At 46.8% G+C, this 27,871-nt stretch overlaps 2 protein-coding genes across 8 annotated transcripts in view; one reads left to right on the top strand and one right to left on the bottom strand.

The window, feature by feature from the left end:
* Positions 1-470: 470 nt before the first annotated feature.
* Positions 471-7,853, bottom strand: Taf11 (TATA-box binding protein associated factor 11). Of its 2 annotated transcripts, XM_036167229.1 has the most exons (6): positions 6,980-7,853; positions 4,503-4,648; positions 2,116-2,203; positions 1,584-1,680; positions 792-875; positions 471-685 (listed from the first exon to the last, which is right to left on the bottom strand). In XM_036167229.1, the coding sequence occupies exons 1-6, from the start codon at positions 7,148-7,150 to the stop codon at positions 588-590; spliced, it is 684 nt and encodes a 227-aa protein (XP_036023122.1). In that variant the 5' UTR covers positions 7,151-7,853; the 3' UTR covers positions 471-587. The 2 variants fall into 2 exon arrangements, with proteins under 2 accessions (XP_036023122.1, XP_036023123.1); XM_036167230.1 differs by lacking the exon at positions 471-685 and having other exon boundaries at positions 808-1,006.
* Positions 7,854-8,657: 804 nt separating this feature from the next.
* The window catches only part of Anks1a (ankyrin repeat and sterile alpha motif domain containing 1A), a 165,340-nt gene continuing 146,126 nt past the window's right edge, over positions 8,658-27,871 (top strand). For 4 of the 6 annotated variants that reach the window (XM_036168273.1, XM_036168274.1, XM_036168272.1 and 1 more), the window contains exon 1: positions 8,658-9,002. In XM_036168273.1, coding sequence (XP_036024166.1) covers positions 8,812-9,002 — 191 coding nt within the window. In that variant the 5' untranslated portion in view covers positions 8,658-8,811. Of the gene's footprint in view, positions 9,003-9,843; positions 9,907-27,871 lie in introns of those variants that run through there. The other 2 variants (XM_036168275.1, XM_036168276.1) reach the window with 2 other exon arrangements.

Genomic DNA, 27,871 nt, shown 5'->3' with positions numbered 1-27,871 from the left:
AAGACAGGAAGACCACAAGTTCAGGTTATTTCCTTGGCTACATAAATACTCATTTTTAGTTGTTTTTGTATATGTGTGTGAATATATGTCCATGCCTGTGAAGGCTGGGAGAGGTACTGCATCCTCTAGTGCTGGAGTTAAGGGAAGTTGTGAGTGCCCTGGGATGGGCTGGGAACTGAACTTGGGTCCTCTGTTCTTAACTGCTCCAGGCCCAAGGCTAAGGTTCTTGCTTGTTTCTTTTCAGGAAAAAGGGCCAGGTGTGACCACATCAGAACTCGGGAGCCACAGGCAGGCCAGCCTAGTTTACATAGGAGTTCTAGACCAGCCAGGCCACATAGTAAGACCCTTTCTCAAAAATAGATTTTTTTCATGAAAAGGCCAAGACTAGTGCCAGGCTCTGTAGTGAGTTTTCAGCCAGCCTGACCTACATGGTGAATTCCATGCCAGATAGGGCTATGTGGTAAACCCTGTCTCCAAAAACCAAAAAGAAAAAGCCAAGACCAGTTAGTTTTATTTAGATGCTGGAAGGATGATGAATTTTGCCTGCAACAAAATAAAATAAACTTTTCCACCCAAGTCGGAAAAGTTTAGTGATAACTCACAAAATCCACAGGAGAATCTGAAATGTTAACAGCATGAAGTATTTCACCCTTGTGACTGTCTTCATGGCAGATGATCCCAAGTTCTGAAAACCAGAGGTAAGAAACAACCTGCGTCTTAGCAACTTTAGACTCCAAAGTGAAACCACCAGAGTTGTCTGTCTTTGTGGTGTGACAATACATTAAAATCACCATCGTGGGTCCTTGGAGCACCGACAACAGAGCACCAGTGTGGAAGCCCGACTACGACAAGTCTGGAGCACTCTCGGACCAGATCTAGAAGAAGATGATTTTCTTGTGCTTAGAGTTGGGGATCTGCCCCTTTGACTTCAACCTCCGAACAGCCTCCCGCATGTGCTTGGGCTGCAGGGGTGGCATTTCTCCCCACTTCTCACACACATCCAGGGCTGGCGTGGAGAAAGGAGACAGCATCGTTAACATGAGATTACTAATCGTAAGTTATAATTCTGGCTTTTGTGAAACTTGCCAAAGAAACAAACCAAGATGTTTTTTCTTAAGAAAATGTTATGAAGTCTGTCCCGCTGGCTTTAGTTATACCCCACAGGGACTGTATCACAGCTTAAGGGAAGAAAATGACATCACAAGCTGGAGATGAGCATTGAGGAGTAGCCAGGCTTTCTACTTGAGAGAGGGGAGCTCTCAGCAAGCTACAGCTGTCAGGGCATGGTCTTCTTACACCCAACAGCAGAAGCAAGGTCTGCTAAGGAAAAATGCAGAACTGTCTGTCACCCTGGGCTAAGGAGAGGGAGTTCCTAGATGGTCTCATCCCCATCCCCCAACCCTGCCCACCCAGTGATCAAAATTACAGGAGTATCCGTGCTGTCCTCAAGACAAGGCTCCCTACAGGATCAACTTCTAGTGTGGCTGGAAACTCACACAGACCCTTAAATGCCCCGGTGTGGATACTCTAGAAAGTAAGATCCCCCCGAAAGTAATATATGCTGTATAACCAGTGATACTTACCTTCTTCTACCACCTCCCCCACAAAAACTTTAGAAATACCAGACATGGCAATCACAACATTCTGGGACACAGAGGTACCAGTGATGGACTGGATCAGCTTGGAAGAAAGAAAGAAAGAAAGACTGTGTTAAGATAGTCAGTGACTGGCTTTGGAATGTAGTACAGTTAAGTGGTGCATGCATGAAGGCTGTGTGCTAAAACAGACTGTTAGAGTAAGATGTTGCTGCTCTTTCAGAGGACTAGAGTTCAGTTCCCAGCACTCACAGGTGGGTAACCACCTGTGACTCTAGTTAAGGGTATCTGATGCCCTTTTCTGGCTTTCATGGGCACCCACACACATGTATTTACAGATATAAACAATAAAAAACAAAAAGGAAAACAATAAAAAAACAAAACCCCAAGGATTGTGTGTTGTGGCTTGCTACACATGGCATACAAGGTTGGAGTTGGCCAGATGATGAGAGAGAGGAGTGGAGTCTGGCATCTTCCTAACATGGTAGGGAACACACAGACAGGGGCAGTCCATCCTTACCCTTTTAATAGCTGCCTTAGGGAAAGCTGACCGGCGATACATTTCATAACGGTTCAGCTGCTCCTCAGAAAAAGAAGAGACCAGGATTCTAGACAAAGATTCAGGTAATTAAGTTGGTTAATGAGAATGAATACTAAAGGCACATTAGTCAAAAAACAAGCCCTGGACAAAAAAACTTGTTTCGAGGAGTTGCTGGCTTTAGGCCTAGTGCTCTCGAGGAATGGCATTTCCACTCCTAAGGAACTCTGGAAAGAGAAAAAGGAAACACAATTTCCTTTCCTTAAAGACAAAGCTGCTGGGTGTGGTGGTGCATGCCTGCTCAGGAGTGGGCATCTTGCTCCTCCTAAAAGACTTACAGCAATATGATGACAAAATACTATATTCTATGCTGACTGTACTTCACACTGACAGCAAACCTTAATACAGACTTTCTGTTCAAATCAGGGTTCTTCAATATTAACAAGTTTAGAGAGAAATATTAAAAACATATATATTCTTTAGAAAAATTTTGAGACATGATATACCTCAGGCTAGCCTCAAACTTGACGTTATCAAGAATAAACTTGAATTTCTGATCCTCCTGGCTCCACCTTCCAGTGAGTGGGATTACAGATGTGCCACCACATCTGGTTTCACTCAGTGCTGGTTCAATCACAGGGCTTATTGCATGCTCTGCAATCTACAATAGCCTCAGCCTATATATTTCAAATTATTTTATTTATTTATTTATTTATTTTTTTGGTTTTTCGAGACAGGGTTTCTCTGTGTAGCTTTGTGCCTTTCCTTTCCTGGAACTCACTCTGTAGCCCAGGCTGGCCTCGAACTCACAGAGATCCGCCTGCCTCTGCCTCCCAAGTGCTGGGACTAAAGGCGTGCGCCACCACTGCCCGGCTCAAGTTATTTAATCTATTTGCTATGCCTGTGTGGTGTATGTATGTGTGGGGGAACACATGAGAGACAACTTGAAGCACGCAGTCCTCTCCTCCCATCATGTAGGTCATGGGTATCAAACTCGGGTTGTTGGGCTTGATGGTAAGTGCCCTACCTGCTAGGCCCCATCTTTTCTTTCTTTCTTTCTTTCTTTCTTTTTTTTTTTTAAACTTATCTATGCGAGTGTATTTGCTTGTGTGTGTCTATCTGTGCACATATGTGTGTGCAGGTGCCCATGGAAGCCAGAAGGGAGTGCCAGATCCTTGGGACGAGTTACAGACATTTGTGAGCAGCTTGAGGTGAGTGCTGGGACCTTACTAGTCTTGATGGTGCAGGTGGCTCTTAACCTCTGAGCAGCTTCTCTAGCCCCCTATATTCTTTATAGTTAATTCTTTTAAGTAAATAAAAAGATGGCCAAACCAGTTTTAGAAGATGAACGAAGGACTTAGATAGGAAATTCACAGAAATACCAATGGCCAATCAAGATGGAGGAAAAAAAAACCTTAAGTATTAATCAGGGAACCTGAAGTGATCAACTAAGAAAAGATCACAATTTTCATAAATCTAGAAATGTGCTGAAAGGCCTTTTGAAACGTGTTATACTAGTGTTTATACAGCTGGTTTATCTTAGAAATGGATGTAGAGATATGTCCAAAGACGTAACAGTGCTATTAAAACAAACAAAAAATGTTAAAACTCTACTCAGAAGGGCTGGGGATTTAGCTCAGTGGTAAGGCCCTGGGTTCAATCCTCAGCTCAAAAAAAAAAAAAACAAAAAACAAAAAAAAAAAACCCTCTACTCAGAATAGGTAAAGGGTCGATAGGATTCACACATAGATAAGATGCAGCACAACCAGGAAACACTGATACTTACGAGATGATATGCACAAATAGACCCCGACATACATTCTTGAAATAGGATCTAGCTACTGGATTTTGGGCATTTTACTTTTTGAGTTATTTGCAATGAGCTCATATTGCAACCACAAAATAAAATCGGGCTTTTTGAAGAAAATGACGACTTTGGTGTATAATTACTGATATGGGAAACACTGACCAAATGTAATGTTAAAAACAAAGCACTTTTAAACAAATTATTTAATATTCTTACATTTATGCATTTATTTTGTGTATGTGTAAGGTTATGCCTATATTTGGAGGTTACAAGACAATTTCCAATCTCTCTTCCCACCATGTGACTTTCCAGGATCAAACCCAGGTCATAAGGCTTGGTGGCACGCACCTTTACCTGGTAGCTTACTGGCTTGAAGTTCTATCTAGGCACAGTGGTTCATGCCTGTAATCTCAGCACTAAGGAGGCTGAGGCAGGAGGATCCGGAGGTCAAGATTAACTTAAACCTCATGAGACCCTATCTCAAAACAAACAAAAAGCAAGTAAAAGTGAGTGTATAGAACTGAATTAGGACCTTGGAATGGAACAGTTAGAAGAGACTCACTGCATCTTCTGAATCTCATCTTCGTCCACTTTCTGTTTCTTTTCCCTCTTCTCTTTGGTGTCCAGTTTCAGCTTTTTGGCTGCAGGAGTAAGTAACGAGTCTTCCCTCTCCATTGTTGCTAAATCGGAGACATCCTGACTCTTGAGCTGGGAAGATGGACAGAAACTTTGACACTTTTCAGGTTTGGGCAAAGTCAGCAAATGCCCTGCTCTTTCCAGCTCAGGAAATCTGTCCATGCAGTAGCTGTCTGCTTCTAGGCACTGCCTATACCATCAGCAGTAAGAGGCCGCCTATCTCCCAAAGGAAGATTACAGCCCAGCTGGAGAAGAAAATCAGTAATACACTTTTCCAGCTGAGCCATGCTCATATAGAGGTCCTGTATCTGTTTACCAAGGTAAGGGAGAAATGCCAAAGAGCCAAATTAGCACGCCCTCACCCTCATCCTACAGATGCCAGCGGTCCTCCACCCACGGCATCTGTGCCTGGGGAGCACCACTGCCTGCAGCGTTCTGACCCTTCTGCTACTAGACTTAGGAACTTTTTTTTTTTTTTTTTTTTGAGGCAGTCTTTACATGGTCCTGGAATTCAAAATGTAGACCAGGTTGGCCTCACAGAAACCTGCCTGCCTCTGCTTCCCGAGTGTTGGGATTAAAGGGCTGTGCCATCACACCCAGTTTGGGATCCCACCCCCCCCTTCTTTTTTTTTTTTTTGGTAGTTTAAGACTTTCAAAGTCTCACTTTGTATCCTAGGCTGGTGGCTCAACACTTCCTGGTCTCCAAATTGTGGAAATTGCCCTTCCTCAGGCTCCTTGCTATGATTATAGACTTGTACCACCAAATTGAATTTAAACTAAAAACAGAGATGGCTCAGAGGTTAAGAACACTGGCTGCTCTTGCACAGGATCTATGTTCTTTTTTTGTTGTTGTTGGTTTTTCGAGACAGGGTTTCTCTGTGTAGCTTTGCGCCTTTCCCGGAACTCACTCTGTAGACCAGGCTGGCCTCGAACTCAGAGATCCGCCTGGCTCTGCCTCCCGAGTGCTGGGATTACAGGCGTGTGCCACCACAGCCCGGCTGAGGATCTATGTTCTAGGACCAACCCTCACACGTCAGCTCACAGTCATCTGAAACCCCCGTTTCAGGGGATCTGATGCTGCTTTCTGACTTCCACGGAGACCAGACACACATGGCAAACATACATACACAAAGGCAAAACATCCATACAATAAAAAAATGTAAAAAGCCCAAACTTAAAACTATTATGCACATTCATGCATAGTATGTGTGGACTTGCAGGTGTGGATCATAGGGCAACTTTGTGGAGTTGGTGCTCCTCTACCTTTATGTGGGTTCTGGGGCTCACACTCCAGTTCCCAGGCATTCATGACAAGTACCTTTACCTGTTGAGCCATTTTGCCTGCCCTACACTAACATCTCTTAAAGGATGTTTATTATTTACATTTCTCCACATAAGCACTCACCAGTTTTACTCATGACAGGTGTAATCCAAACTCTGTTCCCACCAACTTACTATGGAATCTTAGTACGCCAAAACTCATTAATGAGATATAATGGTTCCTTTAAAAAGGGATTCATATTTAAATTCATTCAGAAATTTGGAGAGGGGGAGTGAAGGCATATCTCTGACAATCCTTTCAACTTTTTTAGCTATCGATCTATACACATTTTCTAACCTTTGTGCTTCAGGTTTTCAAACTTATTTGTCCTTAACTTTCCTTCTTTCCCCTCTTCTTTTCTCCCACTTTTTTCTCTCTAACTTTTTGAGGGAGTTGGGGTAGAAGCAGGTCTCATTTTGCAGCTCATGAAGTCCTGGAATTTATCCCTTCTATTTCAGCTGCTTGCATGAGACATTCAGCTTAAAATTTTCTTCTGAAAAGCTTTGCTGCTGACCTGTGACAGGAGGGTCACAAGCTCAAGGCCAGCCTGTATTAGGGAGATGCTCCTCATAAAGAGGACTTGCAAAATCCCATAAAGCTTTGCTACGTTTTCTTTTTCCTAAAAGTTATTACTTCAAAACGTTTTGAAGTGGCAGTTGCGCTTGGAAAGCCCATTTCCATCTTATCTACTATTCACGCCATGATTTCTCAAAGCCAATTCCAGCTCTAAAACTTAGAGATTTTTATCTACAGAAATGGAACCTAAAGAACACTTGAGGCTCAACTAGACAACAATGCTTAGCTTTTGAAGTGGCGCAGTCGATGGTTTTAATGAGGTTCCGAGACCCCTGGAATTTAGCACCAAGACACTGGTTCAGTGTCCAATGAAGATAAGAGCAGACGGAACGCAGTGCTTGGCGCCTGGAACCGAAGCAGCACCCCCACGTCCACGTCCTCTCCCCTGTCCCTCAAGGTTGCAGACTTAACAATGACTCGTGGTGAGTTCTTTCTGGCTATGGAAGCCGGGAAGCCAGTAACACGACCGGGTACTCCTCCAGCCTTATCCACAAAGTTCTACCTACCTCGCTTTCCTCCGCCGCGGCTTCTTTCACGTCTGCGTCTCCATCTCCGTCGGTTTCCTCTGGGATTCCCTCAGTGTCGGCGGCCGCCGGGACCCCAGGAGTAGCCCTCACCTCCTCTGACTCCGCTGGCTCTCCGCCTTTGTCTGTGGGCGACTCCCCAGGGTTGTCCATCGCGGTAGCAGCAGGACAGAGGCGAGGGCAGCACTGCCAGGTGAAGGAGCCAGGGCTTCTGGTTTGTCGTCGCGCCGCGATGACGTCACTCCACTGCTCCTCGGAAGGGTCAGTTTCAGAAGCGCGTTGCGAGCTCAGGGGATTCACTTAAACTGAGTTTAACGAGAAAGAAATGTAGAAGTGTGGATCGTCCGCTTTAGGGAAGAAGCGTTTTTGAAAGAGCGTACATTCGTGTGCTGAGAGACTTCTTTTTTTTTCCTCCTTTCTGGAAATGCAATGACAATGAACCCTTCTTTAACTTGACTCCTGCAGAGCAAAGTCGGGGAACCGGAGAAAACGCAGTCCCGCTGCTTGGGGGCGTCAAGTGCTGCCTTGGACTGAACAACCTCCAGCAGGGACCCAACCTTTCGAAAGAACCTTGACCGCGGGCTTCCTCTCTGTTCCGCAAGAATCTCTAACTCTAGCAGAATATTTCCAATGCTCTCATTCAACGCCTCAATTGTTGGTAACCTGGCTTGAATAAGTCGCCCACCAATACCCCAAATCGGGACTGGTTTTCAAAATCTGATTTTAACAATATGTTTGGTTAATCTCACGACAACTAAGAGGTCTCTTCTGACCATTTCAATGAAGCTGTTTAGGATGGAGTGCAGGAAAAGTTGTTGTTTTTTCTTTTAAATTATTTCATATGTATGGTGTTTTGGCTGCATGTATGTCTGTGTACCACATGCGTTCATGGTACCCTGGGAGGCTGGAAGAGGGTGTCGGATCCTCTGGAACTGGAGTTAACTGACTGTTGTGAGGCGCCATATGGGTGATGGGAATCAAATCCAAGTTCTCTGAAAGAGCAACCTGTGCTCTTAACCCTCACCAGCTCTCCAGCCACTCCCGTCCCCCACCACCTTTTTGTTTGTTTGTTTGTTTGTTTGAGTCAGGGTCTCACTATGGCAGCCTTGGCCGGCCTAGAACTTGCTATGCAGATCAGGCTGGCCGTAAACTCACAGAGGTACACCTGCTTCTGCCTCCCGAGTGAAGGGATGGCATGTGCCACCACGCCCTGCGATTTTCCATCTCTTCGGTCTTCCCTCCAGGAGGCACCAGAGGGCAGGATTCTTCAGGTCTGGTTCTAGGTCTCCGCGCCTTTTCCGTACTTGATCTGAGTCTTGAATGGAATTGAAAACATACATGCGCGTTACCAAATTTCTCTTTTGTTCCTACAGTGCCTGAACAAATTATCCTATTTCCAGGCCCATGAGGTACCAAACCTTTGGGAAGGCGATCACATCGGGAGGTTCCCACAGGTGTGCCGCGTGTGTTCTCTCCCACCTGTGGAATGGGCCGGTGCGCTGGGCGTGGACCGGGATCTCCGCTCGGCTCCGCTCTGCACGCCTCGGCTTGGCTCGGTCACCTGCACGGCGGCGCGAGCCCCGCCCACTAGGTGGGCAAGGAGGCGGGGCGCGGGGGCGCGGTGACGCGTGACGCCGGATCCCGGAAGTGACGCGCCGCGGGGGGGGAAGGCTAAGGAGGGGGGGGGGGGGTGTAGAGGGGGTGGCGTCCCCGGCCGGTTTGAGGGGTGCGTTGCCCGGAGACGGAAAGTTTGGGAGCCTCAGCAGGCTCTTGCGTGGCCCCGGGTGGGGGTCCGAGGAGTGGCGGAGCTGGGGATGGGGAAGGAGCAGGAGCTGCTGGAGGCGGCCCGCACCGGGCACCTCCCGGCCGTGGAGAAGCTGCTGTCCGGGAAGCGGCTCTCCTCCGGCTTCGGCGGCGGCGGCGGCGGCGGCTCCGGCGGCGGCGGCGGCGGCTCCGGGGGCGGCGGCCTCGGTTCTTCCAGCCACCCGCTTTCCAGTCTGCTGAGGTGAGTGCGCGCGGCGCGGCGCGGCTCGCAGCCTGGACGGCGCGGGCTCCCTGGAGAGGTGGCGGCTCCCGGGGCGCGCGCGGCGCAGGCCAGGCTCTCGCGCCTGGCGTCGCCGCTGCGGAGAATGGGGGGAGTGCCCAGGTGGCAGCCCGCGCGCCTCATGGCACAGCCCGGCGTCACCCTCGCCCGCCGTGGGGTGCCAGCTGTCGCTTCTCACAAAAGCCACTTCAGAGCAGACCGAATTCGCGGAATCCCTCTCACATCCTGCAGCAACTCCCACGCCGCGCAGAGCCTCGCGACTCCCCTGGAGCACATTCTCCCTCGTTTCCTTCTCTTAGGAACTCGGAACGTTCCGCCGGGCTGTGCGGGACCCGGCTTTTGTTTGTTTTGAAAATTGCGTCTGCATTGATCGCGCACGAGGTGTTCCGTCTTTGAGCCTCTCTTGAAGCTCAATTTGTCGTCAGTTTCCTTGTAGTCACTCTCGCTGGGTTCGTACAAGTGGCATATGCTCATCAAAACCCCCCCCCCCCCCCCCCCCCCGAGGACTTACTCGACAAGGTTTGGGAAGACTTGTTTAGGAAACTGACGTGCGTTCAACTTTCTCGCATCTGTTGGACACTTGAATCCGGGGCTGCAAGGCTTAGGGGTGGTGGTGGTGGTGGTGGTCACTCTTTGTCGCTTACAAGGGGGATTGGAATGCTTTGTCAGAGTGCATAAAATGTGTTGGTTCAGCAGCGTTTCGTAGCTGTTTTCTTTTCCTTCCTTGTTCTTTTGAGGTTTTTAAGAAGTGGAAGTTCATTTAGAAGTGGCTTCGTTAGCTTCCGTTCCCTGTTGGCTTATATACCTTCAATTTGAGTCTGCGTGGAGAACTTGGACCAAAGAAACCCAAGACTCTAATAAACAGGTATTCAGTACCGAGTACTGATCCACATCTTCTCAGGAAGATTTTAAAAAGCACTACAGAAGAACCTTCCCCTTCCTTTGGGGAAGAAAAACCCCATTCTGTTGGCTGCGATTTCTCCAGTCTCTTGAACAGTACTGGCTCATAGTAGCTACTCAAGATTTGTTGAATAGATTGAAGTACTGATTGGAGAATGATCATTGTGTGTGTGCGTGGTGGAGGCTAGAATTTGACATTGGGTGTCTTCCTCAATTGCTCACCATCTTCTTTGAGACTGTACCCCTCGCCAAACCTGGAGTTTGCTGATTGTGCTAGACTGGCTGGCCAGCGAGTTCCCAGGGATTTCCCCTGCCTCTGCCTTCCCAGTCCTAGGGCTACAGGTGCATACAGCCATGTTGGCTCTTTTTTTCCCCTTCCTTTAGACATGGGTGCTAGGGATCAAATCCAGGGGCTCCTGTTTGCTGAACAAGCTCTTTACAGACTGAACCGTCTCCTTAGGGGATCATCCATCTCTAAATAAAGTGTTGGTGGTCCACACTGTTAGCGGTTGGTACTTCAGAGTATAGACATCACTTTGGGGTAGGTTGGGAGGCAGAGCCTCAGGGGAAGGTGTTCTTAGGCTGACTTTGACAGGTCATATATAGTGAGAATGTTCCGGGTAAGCACACCCTGCTCAGAGGCACAGAAAGGAGACTTACTTGGTGTTTGTGGGCTATTCAGGGAACTTCCTGCTTGGGATCTTGAGTAAGTGGGCCCCTTAAAGGTAAATAAGAATGGATTGGTACACTATTGCCTCTCATATTGACAGTCTTCCTCACACTTATGTTCTCAGTCCCTAATTAGTGCCTGGAGACAGAGTCACAGATGGTCCTAGTTAAGGTGACTATGGCTGTGATGAACACCATGACCAAAAGCAAGTTGGGGAGGAGAGGGTTTATTTAATGGCTTACACGTCCACATCGTAGTCCACCACTGAAGGAAGTCAGGATAGGAAATCATACAGGGCAGGAACCTGGAGGCAGGAGCTGACTCGGAGCCATGGCGGAGTGCTGCTTACTGGCTTGCTCCTCATGGCTTGCTCAGCCTGCTTTCTTACAGAACCCAGGACCACCAGCCCAGGATGGCACCACCCACAGTGGGCTGGGCCTTCCCTCATCAATCACTAGTTAAGAATATGCCCCACAGCAGGGCATCGGCGGTGTACGTTTTTAATCCCAGCACTTGTGAGGCAGAGCCAGGTGGATCTCTGTGAGTTCAAGGCCAGCCTGGGCTACAGAGTGAGATCCAGGACAGTCACCAAAACTACATGGAGATACCCTGTCTTGAAAAACCAAACCAAACAAACAAACAAAGACTATGCCTCACAGTCAGATCTTATTGGGGGCACTTTCTCAATCGAGGCTCCCTCCTTTCGGATGACTCTAGTTTGTATCAAGTTGGCAGAAAACTAGCCAGCACACAGGTGATCAGCAAATAAACAATGAATGCATTTTCTCCTTCTTTCCTTCCTTCCTTCTTTCCTTCCTCCCTTCCTCCCTCTCTCCCTTTTTTCTTCTTCTTCTTCTCCTCCTCCTCCTCCTCCTCCTCCTCCTCCTCCTCCTCCTCCTCCTCTTCCTCCTTTTTAAAACAGTGCCTCACTATGTGGCCTTGGGTAGCCTGGATTGTTATGTAGGCCAGGCTGGCCTTTAACTAGCAGATACCTGCCTGCCTCTGCCTCTCAAGTACTGAGATTAAAAATGTGCACCAGCAGGCCTGGTTTTTAATTCTATCTGTACTGTTTTGGCATCCTGCAGTTTTGATATCTGAGAGGTACGGGAAAACAACTCAAGTTTGGAAGCCCCTCTAATGAACTGATGATGTAGGACTTGGAGATTTGCCAGGAATGCCTTAACCCCCAGACTATTCTACGGAAAGGGTATAGACTCTCATACATCTTCTGCCCTCAAATACAGGTCAAGTTCTTCTTGGTGTTCCCTCAGAGGTGGATGAAACGTTGCTGAGATCTAGCTGCCATGTAGTGAAGCATGTCAGTGATTTTACTTTGGTTTTCCTGATGGTCTTTCCAGTTTCTGCCATAGAGCATGATTGTGTCTCCTTTTCCTGGAGTCACAAAACTGCTGGACTCCTCATTGGCTCCCGTGTCTAGTAGAGGCTGCAGATGTCTATAAGCTTCCTATTCTCCCACTCTTGTGACACTTAGAGGCAGGGAGGACATTTAGACCCTTGTTACACTGGGTGTGTCATTAATTAGGGATGACTCTCCGGTTAACCTATGAAAGAGGTTGAGGCCATGCATTTGAATAACCACTAGGTCAGCATGTCCCCTCGGCAGGTTTGGAGATGGTGAGATGGAGATGAGTCCCTTACCTATCCAGCCTTTCTCTTGCCAGGAACCCTGAGTTATTATTGGAAGCTGTGGACTCCTAGTTTGGTATCTTGACTTGTGTCCACAGACATATCCCAGCTCATTAGTACTGTACACTGTAGCCTACCTTTCTCTCTAAGTTTAAGGAGCTTATGGCTGCAGTGGATATAGTGTTGCAAATCACACGTGAGTTTGTTTCTTCATGTATTTATGACCTCACCACCACTGTTCATGCAGCAGAGGTTTTTTTTGTTTGGTTGGTTTTTTTGAGACAGGGTTTCTCTGTGTAGTTTTGGTTCCTGTCCTGGACCTTGCTCTGTAGACCAGGCTGGCCTCGAACTCACAGAGATCCTCCTGGCTCTGCCTCCTGAGTGCTGGGATTAAAGGTGTGCACCACAGCTGCCCAGCTCCACAGAGGTTTTGTATGTATTCTTTGTGTATGTGTGTGTGTGTGTGTGTGTGTGTGTGTGTGTGTGTGTGTGTGTACATGAGGCTGCATATATACATATATGAAAGCCAGGGGTCAACCTTGGATGTCATTATTTTAGGTGCTGGTCTCCCCCCTTTTTTTGTAGGGGGGAGACTGTCTTTCAGGATTCTTCTTGTTTCCTTCTCCACAGCCCTGGGTTTACAAGCAGACACCACTACTCTTGGCATTTTTACATGGGTTCTAGGGAATTGAACTTGGGTCCTCAAGCCTGCAGGGCAAGCACTTTACCAGCTGAACTATCCCTCCAGTCCTTTTTGTATATTCTGAAGTTAGAAAACTCTCCCTCTTCTCCTTGCATGCCTTGTCTCTTATAGAGCCATCTTCTGCTTGGGTCTTAGCCTCACACAGCTCGTGAGGGCCTCATACACACAGGTCTTGGCAGGTTTGGAGGCTCATCCTGTAATATATAGACACAGGTCTTGGGTTTTGGGGGCACATCCTGTAATATATAGACATGGGTCTTGGGGTTTGGGGGCACATCCTGTAATATATAGACACAGGTCTTGGAGTTTGGGGGCATATCCTGTAATATATAGACACAGGTCTTGGAGTTTGGGAACATATCCTGTAATATCTAGACAGGTCTTGGGGTTTGGGGGTACATCCTGTAATATCTAGACAGGTCTTGGGGTTTGGGGGCACATCCTGTAATATATAGACACGGGTCTTGGAGTTTGGGGACATATCCTGTAATATATAGACATGTCTTGGGGCTTGGGGGCACATCCTGTAATATCTAGACACAGGTCTTGGCAAGATTAGGGGCCACATCCTGTAGTATATAACCCTTCACTTATCTCCCTTCAGAACTCATCTCTTTGGTCCATGTGCTGGCTAGTTTTTTTGTCAACTGACACAAGCTAGAGTCCCCTGAGAGACGGGAACCTCATTTGAGAAAAGGCCCCCTGATTGGTGTGGGAGGACCCAGCCCATTGTGAGCAGTGCCCCCGGGATGGCATAAGAAAGCAGGTTGAGCAACCCGTATGGAATAAGTCAGTAAGCAGCGCTTCTCCAGGGCTTCTGCTTCAGTTTCTTCCTCCGTGCTCCTGCCCCGACACCCCTCAGGGATCAAGTGTGACCTGAGAGTTCTAAGCTGAAATTAACTCTTTCCTCCCGAAGTGGCTTTGGGTCGTGGTGCTGATCACAGGACTAGAAACCCTAGCGAAGAAGACAGTCTGTCACTGCCCTGTTTCATGCTGCAGTCCTCATTTGCTGACTATATCTGAATCCTAATGTCAGGAAGACCTGCTAGAAGAGCATTGACAGGCACCGTGTTCTCCTGACTCCCGTGTAGTTACTGTCCCCTCATTGCAGCATAGAACACTAGACTGAAGTCACCGATGGAGTCAGGTTGTCTGACTTTACAATCTGCTGCCACCACTGGCTGGCCACTTGACTTGTAGACATTAACTACTTTGATCCCCACTCTCTGTAAGATAAAGATAATATTACCTGCCATATAGATGCTGCCTTGGGGAATAAATGCAGTGAACACATTGCACCACATCCTGTGCCCTCACTGTGAGCTAGCCTCAGCTCATCACACAGTCTGCCATGTTGCACTTGTTAATTGCAAATTGTTATATGAGACATGATTCATTTTATTTCAAGTTTATTCATTTATTTTAGAGACAGGGTCTAATGTAGTCAAGGCTGGCTTTGAACTCATAGGTAGCCAAGGATGACTTTGAACGTTTGATTCTCCATCTTCCAAGTCCTGAGTGCTGCTCTATTACAGGTGTGCTCCACTGTTCCACCGCTCAGACACATTGTAAGTGGTTTCTTTCATGCTTGGTGATCTCTTCTTTGCATGGTGGTGGACTGGAAACTGTCCATAGGGGGTGGACCTGCTTAGGCAGACATGTGAATGCCATTCATGAACTGTTTTACTCACCATCTGCTTTGTTCCAGCCAAGTGATTGCTAGATGCACTGCGAAATTTATCTTAGCACTTACATAGAGTTGGTGCCGGTACAGTCCTTCTCACTGGAGAGCACAGTTTGCTTATAGAGTTTGTAGTGGTATAGAATGCCTGTGACGAACTGACAAAACGGAGCGTGTAGGCAACTGTGCACACCCACCCCTTAGTCCTTTGAGGCTGTGGAGACAGAGGTTTGTAGCTCACCAGACCTGAGTAGGCCCAAAGCACCACTGTACTATATCTTTGTGCTGTCTATGATGCGTTTTAGCCATTAAATAAAGATTATGTTCAGTAGATGTTTAATTTTCTATCCAAAGTGATGCAAATATAATTTTTGTTACTTTACTAATAATCAGTAGATTAGCTAATTCTCCAAAGTGTCTAGTGCTGTGGAGATTCTGCATTGCGTGGAGTATATTTGGTATGGTATGGACTCATTTTCTGTTGCCTGGATATACACTATAGCTTGAGAATTGGGGACAAGACAGCCTTTGACTTTTCACTTAGGATGCTTTTAGCCCCAAGCACATAGACATGAAATATTCCTGAAATGGAGGTGGCTGTGTTTAGGTTTTTAATGAACTACTGATTTCCAGGAAAGCAATTTATGTCTGAGAATACAGTAAGAGTTAGGTTAAAAGGCCCAAGGTCAGAGACTATGGAACATAAAACTGTAAGTTGAGTCCTGAGCCATGAATTAGTGTACGTGAAAGGAAAGGTGAAGTGAGGTGTCCTCGGGGGTCGTGTAGAGGACTACAGTCAGAGGAGGCTTTGTCACAGTTTGGGGCAATTCTGTCGTCACGGAGGCTTCTGAAGAGATCTGAGAACCTGTGGACAGTGCCAGTAGATGTAGTGTTAAGCTCTTTACTCTGCCGTTTTGTGGAAACAAACAAACAAACAAACAAACAAACAAACAAACAAGGGGGAGATACCACAAGTGACATGAGATGCTTTTGATATCCTACAAGGGACATGATGACTGTGTAAGTCGTTATGATCTTGTGAGTTTGCCTGATTTAAGTTCCTCTTCAGTCCCACAAAGGCAAACAGAAAAAAGACCCCCAAACCCACCATACTCACCATTCCAACCAGGACACAGCCATCTTCTAGGATAAACTACACACACACACACACACACACACACACACACACACACACACACACACACACACCCTGTTCTTTCACTAAACTAGCTTTATTTAGAAAGTCTTTTTCAGGTGCTAGGGTAGCACTGAATCCAGACAGGTGCTTTGCCACGGAGCTACAGCCCCAGCCAACCAGTTCTTAAAGAACTTTCACCAGAGTGTTCTGCCTGTATGTGTGTCTGTACCAGTGCATGCCGGCTTCCCACTGGAGGCCGGAAGGGGGTGGAAGAGGGTGTCGGATTCCCAGAGCTGGAGTCACCAGTGGTTGTGAGCCACTGTGTGGGTGCTGGGAACTGAACCCAGGTTCTGTGCAAGAACAGGCAATATTCTTAATGACTGAGACATCTTTCCAATTCTGAGAACTTCTTAGGATACTTTTTTAAAGTATGGTTTTATTGTCTGGAAGTCCTTTTCCTTAAGTTTGGAATTGCCATATGTTACAGTTTTCTCTAAAGGAGAATGATTACTTTGTTCAAAACAATAAAGAAAAAAGAAAACAAGGTAGCAAACCTGTCACTGTGTGTTACTTCATATCCAGAATCTTTGCTTTGGCAGGTGTGCAGAGCTGGAGTTTGCTGGTGCTTATCAGGCCTAGGCTTGACTTGGATCTTTGCTAGGAGCAAAAAAAATCTGGAGAGTACCACTTTTTGTTTTGTCTTTCTAGACAGAGTTTCTCTGTGTAGCCCTGGTGGTCCAGGAACTAGTCCTGGACCAGGCTGGCCTCCAACTCAGAGATCCACCTGGCTCTGCCTCCCGAGTGCTGGGATTAAAGGTGTGTGCCACCACTGCCCAGCTGAGTGTGTCATTCTTAAGCAGGTTAGTAAGTGTAGCAGAAGACAGTTTATGTATCTAGTAACTCTGTGCTCCTCTTTCTCCAAATTCCCCAGTTGAGTTCAGTTTTCACTATATGGACGGTGAAAGAACCTTGTGATGTGAAGTTTGTGCCCTGGTCAGCTTCAGCCTGCCCATTTGTCAGAAGAGCTTAGGGACTAGTAGACGCTGCACCCTCTCCAGAAAATCCCCTTCAGTCCCCTTCCTGAGTTTGTTCACCCCAAACAGCTTTGAATTAGGTTTTTTGAGAAGGAAGTCCTGGTCATTTCTGCCTGCCCTTGTCCTTGGTAGGAAAGTAAATATGGGTTCTGTAGTGCAGACACCAAGGAAACCCCTAAAGTAGACAGTAGAAGGCTTGTTTTTGGACGCCACTCTCCCTGGCGGATAGAAAGAAGCAAGAGCTCATTTCTGGAGTGTCCCGGGAAGATGTTTCCCACATTGATTTCCAAACGATTACGGGGAGATTTTCTGTGGTGTAGAAAATTATATCATGTAATATGTTGCATCCATAGAACATCCTCAAATAATTTTGGTGTGGTTAGGGTTAGTGGTAGCAGCACAAGAAATTATATGGTAGGGCTTCCAATTTATCCTCCCTCAGTAATTTATAGATCAAGTTCATTTAGTTTACAAATCAAAAAGGAGTTTTTGAAATAAGTCGGTTGTCTGTCTTAAAACTAGCCATGTCTGCTGGCCCTGTCACTGTAGTTACGGAGCCGGTGGGGGCGGATATGACTTAGGAGGCAGAGCCACCTTCAGGCTGCTGCCCTGGAGCTCAGGATATCAGTCACAGCTTGTGACGAAAGCAACTCAGGAAACTTCTCCAAGCCTGCGTCTCCTCATAGGTAGAGGCATACTGGACTGGTCTCCATCTCTCTAAAATCAGATGAGTCGAAACAAAATATGCAAGGCATGTACAGCCTAGCACGTGTCCAGAGGTTAATAGACCATGGCTGCTAGGATCATCCATGGGAGCCAGATGTTCCCACCTTTGATGAGTTGGCCCCATGAGCCTGCTCGTGAGGGACTTGTCTTTTCACTGTTACTTACCATTTTAAGTTGATAGTAATTGGCAATACAGGCTCTTGATTCTTTCACAGGAGAGGAATCTCAGTTTACAGCCCACTCCCTAAAATTGTTGCTCTGTGTAGCCCTGGCTGGCCTGAAATTCATTATGTAGACCAAGCTGGCCTCAAACTCACAGAGATCGGCTGCTTCTGCCCCCCAAGTGCTACGTTTAAAGGTGTGTACTTCCATGCCCATCCTAGGAATCTCATTTTTAAAACATAGAGTGGCAAAGCTAAGCTAGCTCTTCGGTCTCTTGCTTAATGTTCAGAATCTATGGAGCTTTGGGGTTGTGGAGTGTGCTGGCTAGTTTTAAGTCAACTTGACAGAGGCAGAGTCATCTGGGAGAAGGGACCATAACTGAGAAAATGCCTCCATCAGATTGGCCTGTGGACAAGCCTGTGGTGCATTTTCTTGATTGATGATTAATATGGGAGGGCCTAACTCACTATGGGTGGTACCTCCCCTGGGCAGGTAGTCCTGGGTTGTAATGAAAGTAGGTTGAGCAAGCCAGTAAGCAACATCCCCCTACTCCCCACCCCATGGCCTCTGCTTCAGTTCCTGCCCCCAGGTTCCTTCCTGACTTCCCTAGATGATGGAATGCGTCATGGAAGTGTAAGCTAAGATAAACCCTCTCCTCCCCAAGTTGCTTTTGGTCATGGAGTTCATCACAGCAATAGAAACCCTGACTAAGATATAAGGAGAGTGATGTAAGCCCCTTAGTCGGATTGTGACATCCCTAGAACACTCTGCTTGTGTATAAATCCTGTGACTGGTCACGTTAACTGTGGCAGGGACAAAGCAGCTTCATTCTGGTCACAGTCAGGTTTTGCAGCACACTAGTTTGCTGCTGATTTAGGAGATACAATTTCACAGCTTTTTTTTTTTTTTTTTTTTTTTTTTTTTGAGACAGGGTCTCACTGTGTAGTCCAGGCTGCCTCCAACTTCCCGCTGGGAGTAAAAGCATGTGCCATTATGCTTGGCGTGGAGCTTGTTTTATTTGGGAGTTGTAGACACCTGCCTTGTAGAACAATCTCAAGACACAAGAACACATAACAGACTATAATTCTACCACCTAAAGATGTAACTGTTGCAATTGTGCTGTGCATACATATTTTTTTCCTGTGCAAATCTTTTTTAAAAATGGAGATGACATCATTCTGTTAGTAACTTGTATCAAACTTTAACATAATGTGTTCTGAAAGTTCGCTGGGCTGGGTGGTAAGGCAGCACCCGCCTTTAATCCCAGCACTCGGGAGGCAGAGGTAGGTGATCTCTTTAAGTTCAAGGTCAGCCTGGTCTACAAAGAGAGTTCCAGGACAGCCAGGACTACAGAGAAACCCTGTTTTGAAAAACAAAGACCATAAAAGGTCCCTCTTCTATACTGTTCAGCCTTGTTTTGAGAGCCTTAGTGATATCCATGGTATTTAGGAACTGTAATTTTCTTAACCCCTTGCCTGCTGTGAGACATGAGTATCTTTTTAGTTTTCGGCTTAGGACAGATGCATGATGCATATCTTTGTAGGTAGGTTTAAAACTTTGAAAAAAAATTGTTAGGGATGGGAGTTTAGCTCAGGGGTAGAGCGCTTGCCTAGCAAGCGCAAGGCCCTGGGTTCGATCCTCAGCTCAAAAAAAAAAAAATTGTTTCAGTAAAATTGTTATTTTTATTTTTTAAAAAAGATTCTTTCATTTTTATTTTGTGTGTATGGATGCTTTGCCTGCAAGAATATCTCTGTACAATGCAGAGGCTAGAGAGAGTGTTAGATCCCCTAGAATTATAGATGGTTGTGAGCTACCATTTAGGTTTTGGGAATAGAACTTGGGTCCTCTGGAAGAACAACTAATACTCTGAGCCATCTTCAGTCTGTGTTTTTATTTATTATTATTATTATTATTATTATTATTTTGGTTTTTCGAGACAGGGCTTCTCTGTGTAGCTTTGGAGCCTTTCCTGGAACTCACTCTGTAGTCCAGGCTGGCCTCGAACTCACAGAGATCTGCCTGGCTCTGCCTCCCGAGTGCTGGGATTAAAGGTGTGCGCCACCACTGCCTGGCCCGTGTTTTTACTTTTAATTGACAAAGTCATTGTCTATATCTATGAGGAGCAGTCTGAAATTTCAGTGCATACATAACCTGTTCTGATGACACTTGTCAGTTCTGTGTTGGCCTTGCTAGCTGCTTTCAGATACTTAGTGGTTGTCAACCAAAGTTGTCCTTGGAGATGAGTTTTTTATGCACTCATGCTTACAACATTTGTAAACTCAGTAGAATGGCAGATGCAAATTGAATATTCAGTCATTGCCCAAATTGTAACTGTACAGCTGAAATTGATACCGCTTATGAAATAATTCTGAGGCCCTGCTGCCTGCTGTCTCTTGGGTCCATGTGGTAGGAGGAAATGCCTGGTCTATCTATGGCTGTCAGGTGCTTCTCATGTTCAGAATGTTTCCTTTTATAAACATAAAATTTAATTTTTTTATTGCATTTATTTATTTGTGTGTGTGGATTAGAGGAAAACTTTCATTGTTTTCTTTTTTTCTTTCTTTTTCTTTTTTTTGGATTTTTAGAGACAGGGTTTCTCTGTGTAGCTTTGCGCCTTTCCTGGAACTCACTTGGTAGCCCAGGCTGGCCTCGAACTCACAGAGATCCATCCGCCTGGCTCTGCCTCCCGAGTGCTGGGATTAAAGGCATGCGCCACCAACGCCCGGCTGTTGTTTTCTTTTTTGTTCTTTTGAGACAAGGTTTCACTGTGTGTGTGTCTCTGGCTGGCCTGGAACTTGCTATGTAGATCATGCAGGACTTGGACTTTCAGAAATCCGCCTGTCTCTGCCTCCTTGTAAGAGTGGGTCTCTCCTTCCACTGTGTGAGACCCAAGAATAGAACTCAGGCTATCAGGCTTGTGCTTAGCAGCAAGCAACTTCACCCACTAAGCCATAACTTCCTGAGAACAGGGTTTTTGTTTTTTCCTAAAAAATTGTTTGTGTGCATATATTTGCCTGTGCATGTATGAGGGTTCATGTGCCTCTTCATTTGTGGAGGCAGGAGGATGTGGAGAGAGAGGTTCAGTGAGTGAGAATTCTTGTTGCCTTTCAAGGGATCCTGTTCAGTTCTCAGTACAATACTGGGCAGCTCTGAGCCGCTCATAACTGCAGCTCCAGGAGACCCAACACCATCTTCTGGACTCGTAGGACTGCAGCCATGCACATATCCCCACGTGGACATTCATGTGTACTTATAATTAAAAATAAAAGTGGTTTCTGTTGTTTTGAGAAGAGGATGTTGGCTCCTTGGAGCTAGAATTACAGGAGTTTGCACGATGCCCAGCTTGTTACAGTGGGTACTGGGATCCGAAATTAAGTCCTTATGATTAAAAATTTTCATTTAAAATTATTTCACGTGCATGGGCGTTTTGCCTGCATGTATGTCTGTGCACCACATGAGTGCCTGGTGCCCATAAAGGCTAGAGGAGGGCTTTAGATCTCTTGGAACTGGAATCGTAACTGGTTGTGAGCCACCATGTGGGTGCTGGGAATTGAACCCGGGTCCTCTGGAAGAGCAGTCAGTGCTCTTGACCGCTGAGCCGTCTCTCCAGCCCTGGTCCTCATGGTGATGAATTATGCACTCTTAAGCATCAAGCCATCTCTCTAGCCAAATACAGGAGTTCTAGTGTCAGCTCAGAGGCTCATGTTTAGAGGGCCATGAATAACATTTGCATGGAGCACTGTAGTCTAAGTGAAATGACATGAACACTGCAGCTCTCTTTGCTACTGTTCTAGCTTTTAAAATGGGCAGTTACAAACCTGCAGCTTTTCAGCTTCCATGCAGTGGGGCCCATCCTTGGTCATGGCTGCATATTGCTCTTATCTCCTCTTGGTGGTGTCCAGAAGACCACTCAGGCCTTTATTGCGTGTTCACTGATTGCCACATTGTAGGGTTAAGTTTGCCAGGCAGGAAGTATTTGCTTACTAGGATAAGTAAAGTAACTTTTTAATTACTGTCCCTTCAGATTTTATTATTTATTTATTATATGTGGATGGAGACAGGGTCTCTTGTGGCCTCTAACTCACAGAGCCTGATCTTGAACCTGTGATCCTCCTGCCTCCATCTCCCAAGAGCTGCGGTTATAGGCATGTGCCACCATGCCTGATTCATTTGTTACTTCTTTTGGGTATTTCATGAGTTTCAACTCTGCAGCAGCTGTGCAGATTTCAACAGTGCTAATTTTGTTTAGGGACATAATTAACCCCCCTGCCCCATGGAACCCAGGATCCCATGTGTTCTTGGTAAACGCTCTACTGTTGAGGTCCATCCCCAGCGTAGGAACCCTTCATTAAAAATAGCAGCACACATTTAATCCCAGCACTCGGGAGGCAGAGGCAAACGGATCTCTGCATTAGAGGACAGCCTGGGCTACAGAGTGAGTTTCAGGAAAGGTGCAGAGCTATACAGAGAAACCCTGTCTCAAACAAACATACACCCCCCAAAACAAACAAGCAAACAAACAAACAAAAACCCCCAAACCAAAATGACTTAAAGATGGGAATTGTTCCTCTTAGTTGTGAAAGGGTGGGCAAAGTGGTCAGATAACCAGAAAGCAGAGCCCGGTTGTTGGGAGACAACACTTGAACCGGACACAGTGCCTCTGCAGACACTGCCTGCCTGCATCCCAGCTCTGTTCAGCCACATAGAATAGCCTTGCTTTGTTTCCCTTGACCTGAGCACAGTCATTGTGATTTCCTTGGAACACTTGGATTCCTCAGGTTGCTTTTCCTGTAAATTAAAGTTGAGACCTACTTAGGAAAAGTGTTAGCAAGCAAGCTTACAGACTGATCAGCTCAGGCCACTTAGCTGAGTAGCTGACAGCCTCTTTGACGTCCCGGTCATTTCTTTCCATCTTACTTTGTTTTTGTTGAGATATGGTCTCAGGTAGCCTGGCCTGGAACTCATACAGCTGGAGGACTTTGAACTGACCTTCCTTTCTCTACCCTTTGAATGCTGGGGTTTTAGGTGTGCACCACCACTCCCAGCTCCAGTCAGGCTTTGTCCTTAACCGTCGATATCTTGGTCTTTGGGTCCAGCCTGAAGAAGGCTATGCATTGATGACTCCTGTTCTCACGGGGTCCTGTGGCAGGGCGCCTGGCCTTCTTTGGGTGGCCATCTTCCCTGGGAAGCCAGTGCAAAGCCTGGCCCACCCTGTAGTGTTGATGGTTGTCAACTGTCCTGGCCGCTGCAGGTGGCTGTGTCAGCAGGTGGGTGTGAACATGTGTGCATGGGTCACCTTTGCACTCTTTGTACTTGGCTCTGCATCCCTACTTTGTGTTTGCCTTTATAGCTCACCTGCTCAGTAGTTGTTATTCCCACTTTACAGACGAAAAGACAAAGGTTTAGAGAGGGTTAAAGTGGCCAGCCCAGGGCCACACAGGAGGGCAGAGCCAGGAGTCCCTGCAACTCCCAGACTCTGGATCCCAGTACCTGTCGGAGCACTTGGAGAATTCATTATAGCTTTACTTAATTTCCTACAGTAGTTGCTTGTACTTACCTTACTCTGTGCTGCACATTTCTCCGACATTAGTGCATTTTATCTTTGTAACAACTGGGAAGGGCATGTGCAATACAGTCCATCCAGATAGCAAGCTTCTGGGAAGTGCGAGCCTTGGTTTTGAACCCAGGAAGACGGGCTCCAGCCTTCTTGCTTGGTTACTAAGCAACTGGGAATTCTTTCTTTTTCCTAAGACTGGAACACAGAGTCCCTGTGGAGCATGTTGATTACATAAAATTAGATAGGCTCATTTCTTTCTAGTCATTGGTCATTTCTCTGGAGTATAGGGAAGTTGGATGGAGAGATGTCTTTAAATGTATGCCAGCTGTCAGTGGTTGGGAGCATGTGGGACATGAAGCTCATGTGGGCCGTGAAGAGGGAGAAGCCTCCCATATGCCTCTAGAAAAGTCTTAGCTTCCTTAAGACAGGTTCACGGAACCATGAATTTTACCTGTGAGAAAAGCAGACTCCTCCATCAGGTGAAAGTGGTAAAGATTTTTGGATGAATGAAATGCCAGGTACACTGGTGTAGCCATAGTGGGTTCAGGAAAGTGAGTCTGAACAGCTAATGAGAAGCTAGAGGCACGTGTGCGTGCTTGCATGCATGTGTGTGAATGTATGCACATGTTCATAACTGCACTGTGTGCAGGTATGTGTGAATGTGTATGTGTACACACACTCATCCATGAACCATGTGTGCTTTTTTATTTTACGTGCATTGGTGTTTTGCTTTTATGTATGTGATGGTGTCGGGTCCCCTGGAACTGGATTTATAGACAGTTGTGAGCTGCCATGTGGGTGCTGGGAATTGAACCCAGGGCCTCTGGAAGAGCAGCCAGTGCTCCTAACCTCTGAGCCGTCTCTCCAGCCCCCGTGTGTGCCTTTGTGTGCATGTGTGTGCTCCTGTAGCTGCACACCGATGTGTGCTTGTGTCCATCTGTTGCCTTCAGCCCCCCTTTTCAGTTCTCACCCACTTTTTAGTGCTTCACAACTAGATCTTGCTTTCTCAAATCATAGTTTTTCCACAAAGTGGTTTTCAGAGACTCTGATCTGCCTGGGTCAAATGACTGTGCCTAGTAGTTGAAGCCTGGGCTTGTGAGATGGGAAATGTTGCTTTCCATAATCAGATTGGTGTTTGAATCTTCAGTTCTTCAGTGAGAGAGAGCATTAGTGTCCATCTTACTGGGATCGTGGCCCTCCTCCCCTCGAGGCCCTTAGGGTCTGTTGTGTGTGGAGCTCGCGGCTCCAATAGTCTGCAGCCTAGCGATGGAAGTGCAGAGGAGCCTGGCTCAGAGGCCGCGGAGCAGCCCTGGGTCCTGTGTGGTTAGCAGTCGTGGGACGCGCTATTACTTTACCTAGCAATAAGAGCAGCTCAGATGTGGAAATTGGCAGAGTCTGGATTTGTCTGTCGCTTGTAATCTGTTGCAAGTGACATAATTGTCCATATAAGATCCAGCTGGAGACTTGTTTTCTTGCTAGTCACTCTTCAGCTGTTCATTTTGCCATCATTATCAGACACAGAGCAGATCTTCAGAAAGGTTCATAAGTAAACAGCTCGGCAGTTAAGGCTTTGCTTTATTGTTTAGCAGTTTTCTCGTTTTAAAGAGTGCACAAGAAATCAGACTCAGGTTTGTTTTCAGATAGGGTCTTACTGCTTGACTCTGCAGCCGTGCTGACCCTCCCACATCCTGCTGTCAGCCTCCCCGGAGCTGGGGTTACAGGTGTGCACTGTGTCCAACTAGGAGGATCAGTGTGTGTGTGTGTGCGTGTGTGTGCGTGTGTGTGTGTGTGTGTGTGTGTGTGCGTGCGTGCGTGTGCGCGCACATGTGTGTGTACGTGCACATGTGTGTATGTGTGTACGCATGTGTGTGTGCGTGTGTGCGTGTGTGTGTGTGTGTGTGTGTGTGTGTGTGTGTGTGTGTGTGTTGGACAGATTGATAAGAGTGAACTATGTATTCAGTGTCTTCTCCTTACTTCTCACAACCTGTTGGTCTCATTGTTGCTTTTAGTTCCCATCATTCCAGTTACCTCTCTCTAATGTATAGTTGTTTTTTGCTTGTTTGTGGGGAGGGGGGAAGGAAGAGAGAGGGAGAGAGAGAAGCACACTCAGAAGCTGTGTAGTTTCGCCTGACCCATGGAGGCTGTATGCTGTAGTACAGGCTGGGCGTGAAGGTTCAGTCATTCCTCTGCAGCAGTTATGTGTCCCACACCCTGATAACGAGGCTCTCCACAGCTTTGTAGTTCTTTAAGAGAGACCATCTGTGGTACAAGTACTTACTGCTTCTCATGCCCTCGTCAGACACTTAGGAGAACCTGATTTTTTGGAGTGACATTTCACAGTCATTTGAACATGTCTTTGGTTTCCCGGAGGAGCACCAAAGGGGCAGTGACGGAGCAAGCCTCCAGGTTGTCTTTGTGGGAAGAGTATACGAGCGGGTTTCTTCTCTTTAAAAATTACTATTGTGTGTATGAGCATGGATGTGGGTGCACGTGCTGCACTGCGTGTGTGGGGGTCAGAGGACATCTTTGTGTGGTCCATTCTTTCCTTCAACCTTTACGTGGGTCATGAGAATCAAACTCACAACTTGAGTCTTGTGTGTCAAGTATCTTTACCTCCAGACCCGTCTCAATGGCCTCAGACGGTTTATTTTTTAAAGGTCTGTTTAAAAAGGTTTTAAATTGTGTGCATGTGTGTGTGTCCCTGCATGTGTGCCCTGTGGGTATGTGCATGTGAGTGCAGGTGCCCTAGGAGGCATCTGATGCCCTGGAGCTGAAGATACAGACAGGTGTGAGCTGCCTGATGTGGGTGCTGGGAACTGAACTTGGGCCCTCTGGAAGAGCAGCCAGCAGCTGAGCTATCTCTACAGCCTCTAATGATGCCTTCTTAAAATGTCTGTTTTCCTCTTACGGTTGGTGCTGTCATTGGCTTGTGATGGACGTAGACTGTCGCTGTGACACTCAGAACAGGGGAGGGGTGGCGGTGGGGGACAAGAACTCTCCGGCTTTTTTGAAATGCTTTTAAAGTTATATTGGTGTGATGGCACATCTGTAAGCCTAACACCCAGGAGGATTGCTGAAGGTTGGAGCCAGCCTTGGCTACATAGGGAATTCCAGGCTAGCCTAGGCCGCAGAGTAAGACCCTGCTTCAAAAATACACAAAAAAGCACTGGCTATTCTTCCAGAGGACCCAGGTTTGAGTCCCAGCACTCCAATGGCAGCTCACAACTGTCTGTAACTCCAGTTCTAGGGGATCCGACACCTTCTTTTGACCTCCAAGGACACCAGGTACTCACAGTACACAGACATCCATGCTGGTGGCAGAGTAACCATACACATAAGATAAAATGAATCTAAAAAGGTTAACGACAGTGGAGGCATATGTGCTGTCTCGGGAGGCCTGTTTGGGTCTTGTCTTTCCCACCTGCCAGTTGACACGGCTTCCTTATCTCTTTGTCTCATTTCCATCGTCTGTAATAATAGAACTTGAGCCAGGTATGGTGGCACGCGCTGTCATTCCAGGACTTAGGAAGTGAGGGCTGCAAGATCAGGAGTTCAAGGTCACCTTTTGCTACATGGTGAATTCTAAAATAAGCCCCCCCCCCAAAAAAAAACCAAAACAAACAAGAACAAGAAAGGAAGAGCTCTCCTAAGAGGTTTTATGAAGGTTCAATCATGAAATGTGTGTAAATGCTTAAAGGTGGCTAGAACATAGCAGGGCAGCTGAAGATTGTTAATATTTACAGAGGAAACCCAGCCTCCTTCTGGGCCCCGAGCCATATAGTTGTGGGTGTAAATCGTCAGGACTGAGGAGTGCGGAGGAGGAGATGGCAGTTGGGTGAGGGTGGTCTGGAAGCCCTCTCTCCACCATGTGGTGTTCTCTGAGGAAGTAGGGTCTGGACCCTGCCTTTGCAGGATCCAGACAGCTGAGAAGGTGGAGGGGTGGGGAGCTGCAGGGGTGAAAGAGAAGAGGCTGCAATGAACCGGACCTGTTTGCCCGGCTGGCGCCATGGAGGCTCCTGCACCGGCTGCTGAGGGGAGGCTGCTGAGTTGGCTGGCACCAGGCTGTCCAGGCTTGAATGCTGGGCCTCAGGGAGTATAGACTCTGGGAGAGAACTGATGAGGTAAAATAGTCCAGAAACTCATTCAGTCTCAGCAGGACTACAGTCCTTTGGTCCCCTCTGTTGGGAAAGATGCACTACAATCAAGGGACTATGGACCTAGTAACTTTCTGAAGTGAAGTTTATATTAAGTAAAGAAGCTCCTCCGTGCTGCTGGGACATCATGAAGCATTTACTGTGTGCACTGTTCTGTATGCTGCCGCCCTGCCCCGGAGGTGTGTCCACTGCCCATTAGAGAAATACCGGGCTCAGGCCCAGTCACTGACTTCCAAGCCTGTTTGGTTTGGTTTCTTGAGGGCAAGTTTCACTGTATAGTCCCAGCTATCCTGGAACTCACTCTGTAGACCAGGCTGGCCTCAAACTCACAGAGAGCCACCTGCCTCTGCCTCCTGAGTGCTGACATTAAAGGTGTGCATCACTACTGCATAGCCTACTTTTAAAATTTTATTCATTTATTTATTTTAATGTGTATGGGTGTTTTGCTTGCATGTATG

Source organism: Onychomys torridus, chromosome 18 (assembly GCF_903995425.1).
Source record: "Onychomys torridus chromosome 18, mOncTor1.1, whole genome shotgun sequence".
NCBI classification, from domain to species: domain Eukaryota; kingdom Metazoa; phylum Chordata; class Mammalia; order Rodentia; family Cricetidae; genus Onychomys; species Onychomys torridus.
Note: the sequence above shows the minus strand (reverse complement) of the source record. Positions and strands in the feature narration are given on the sequence as shown.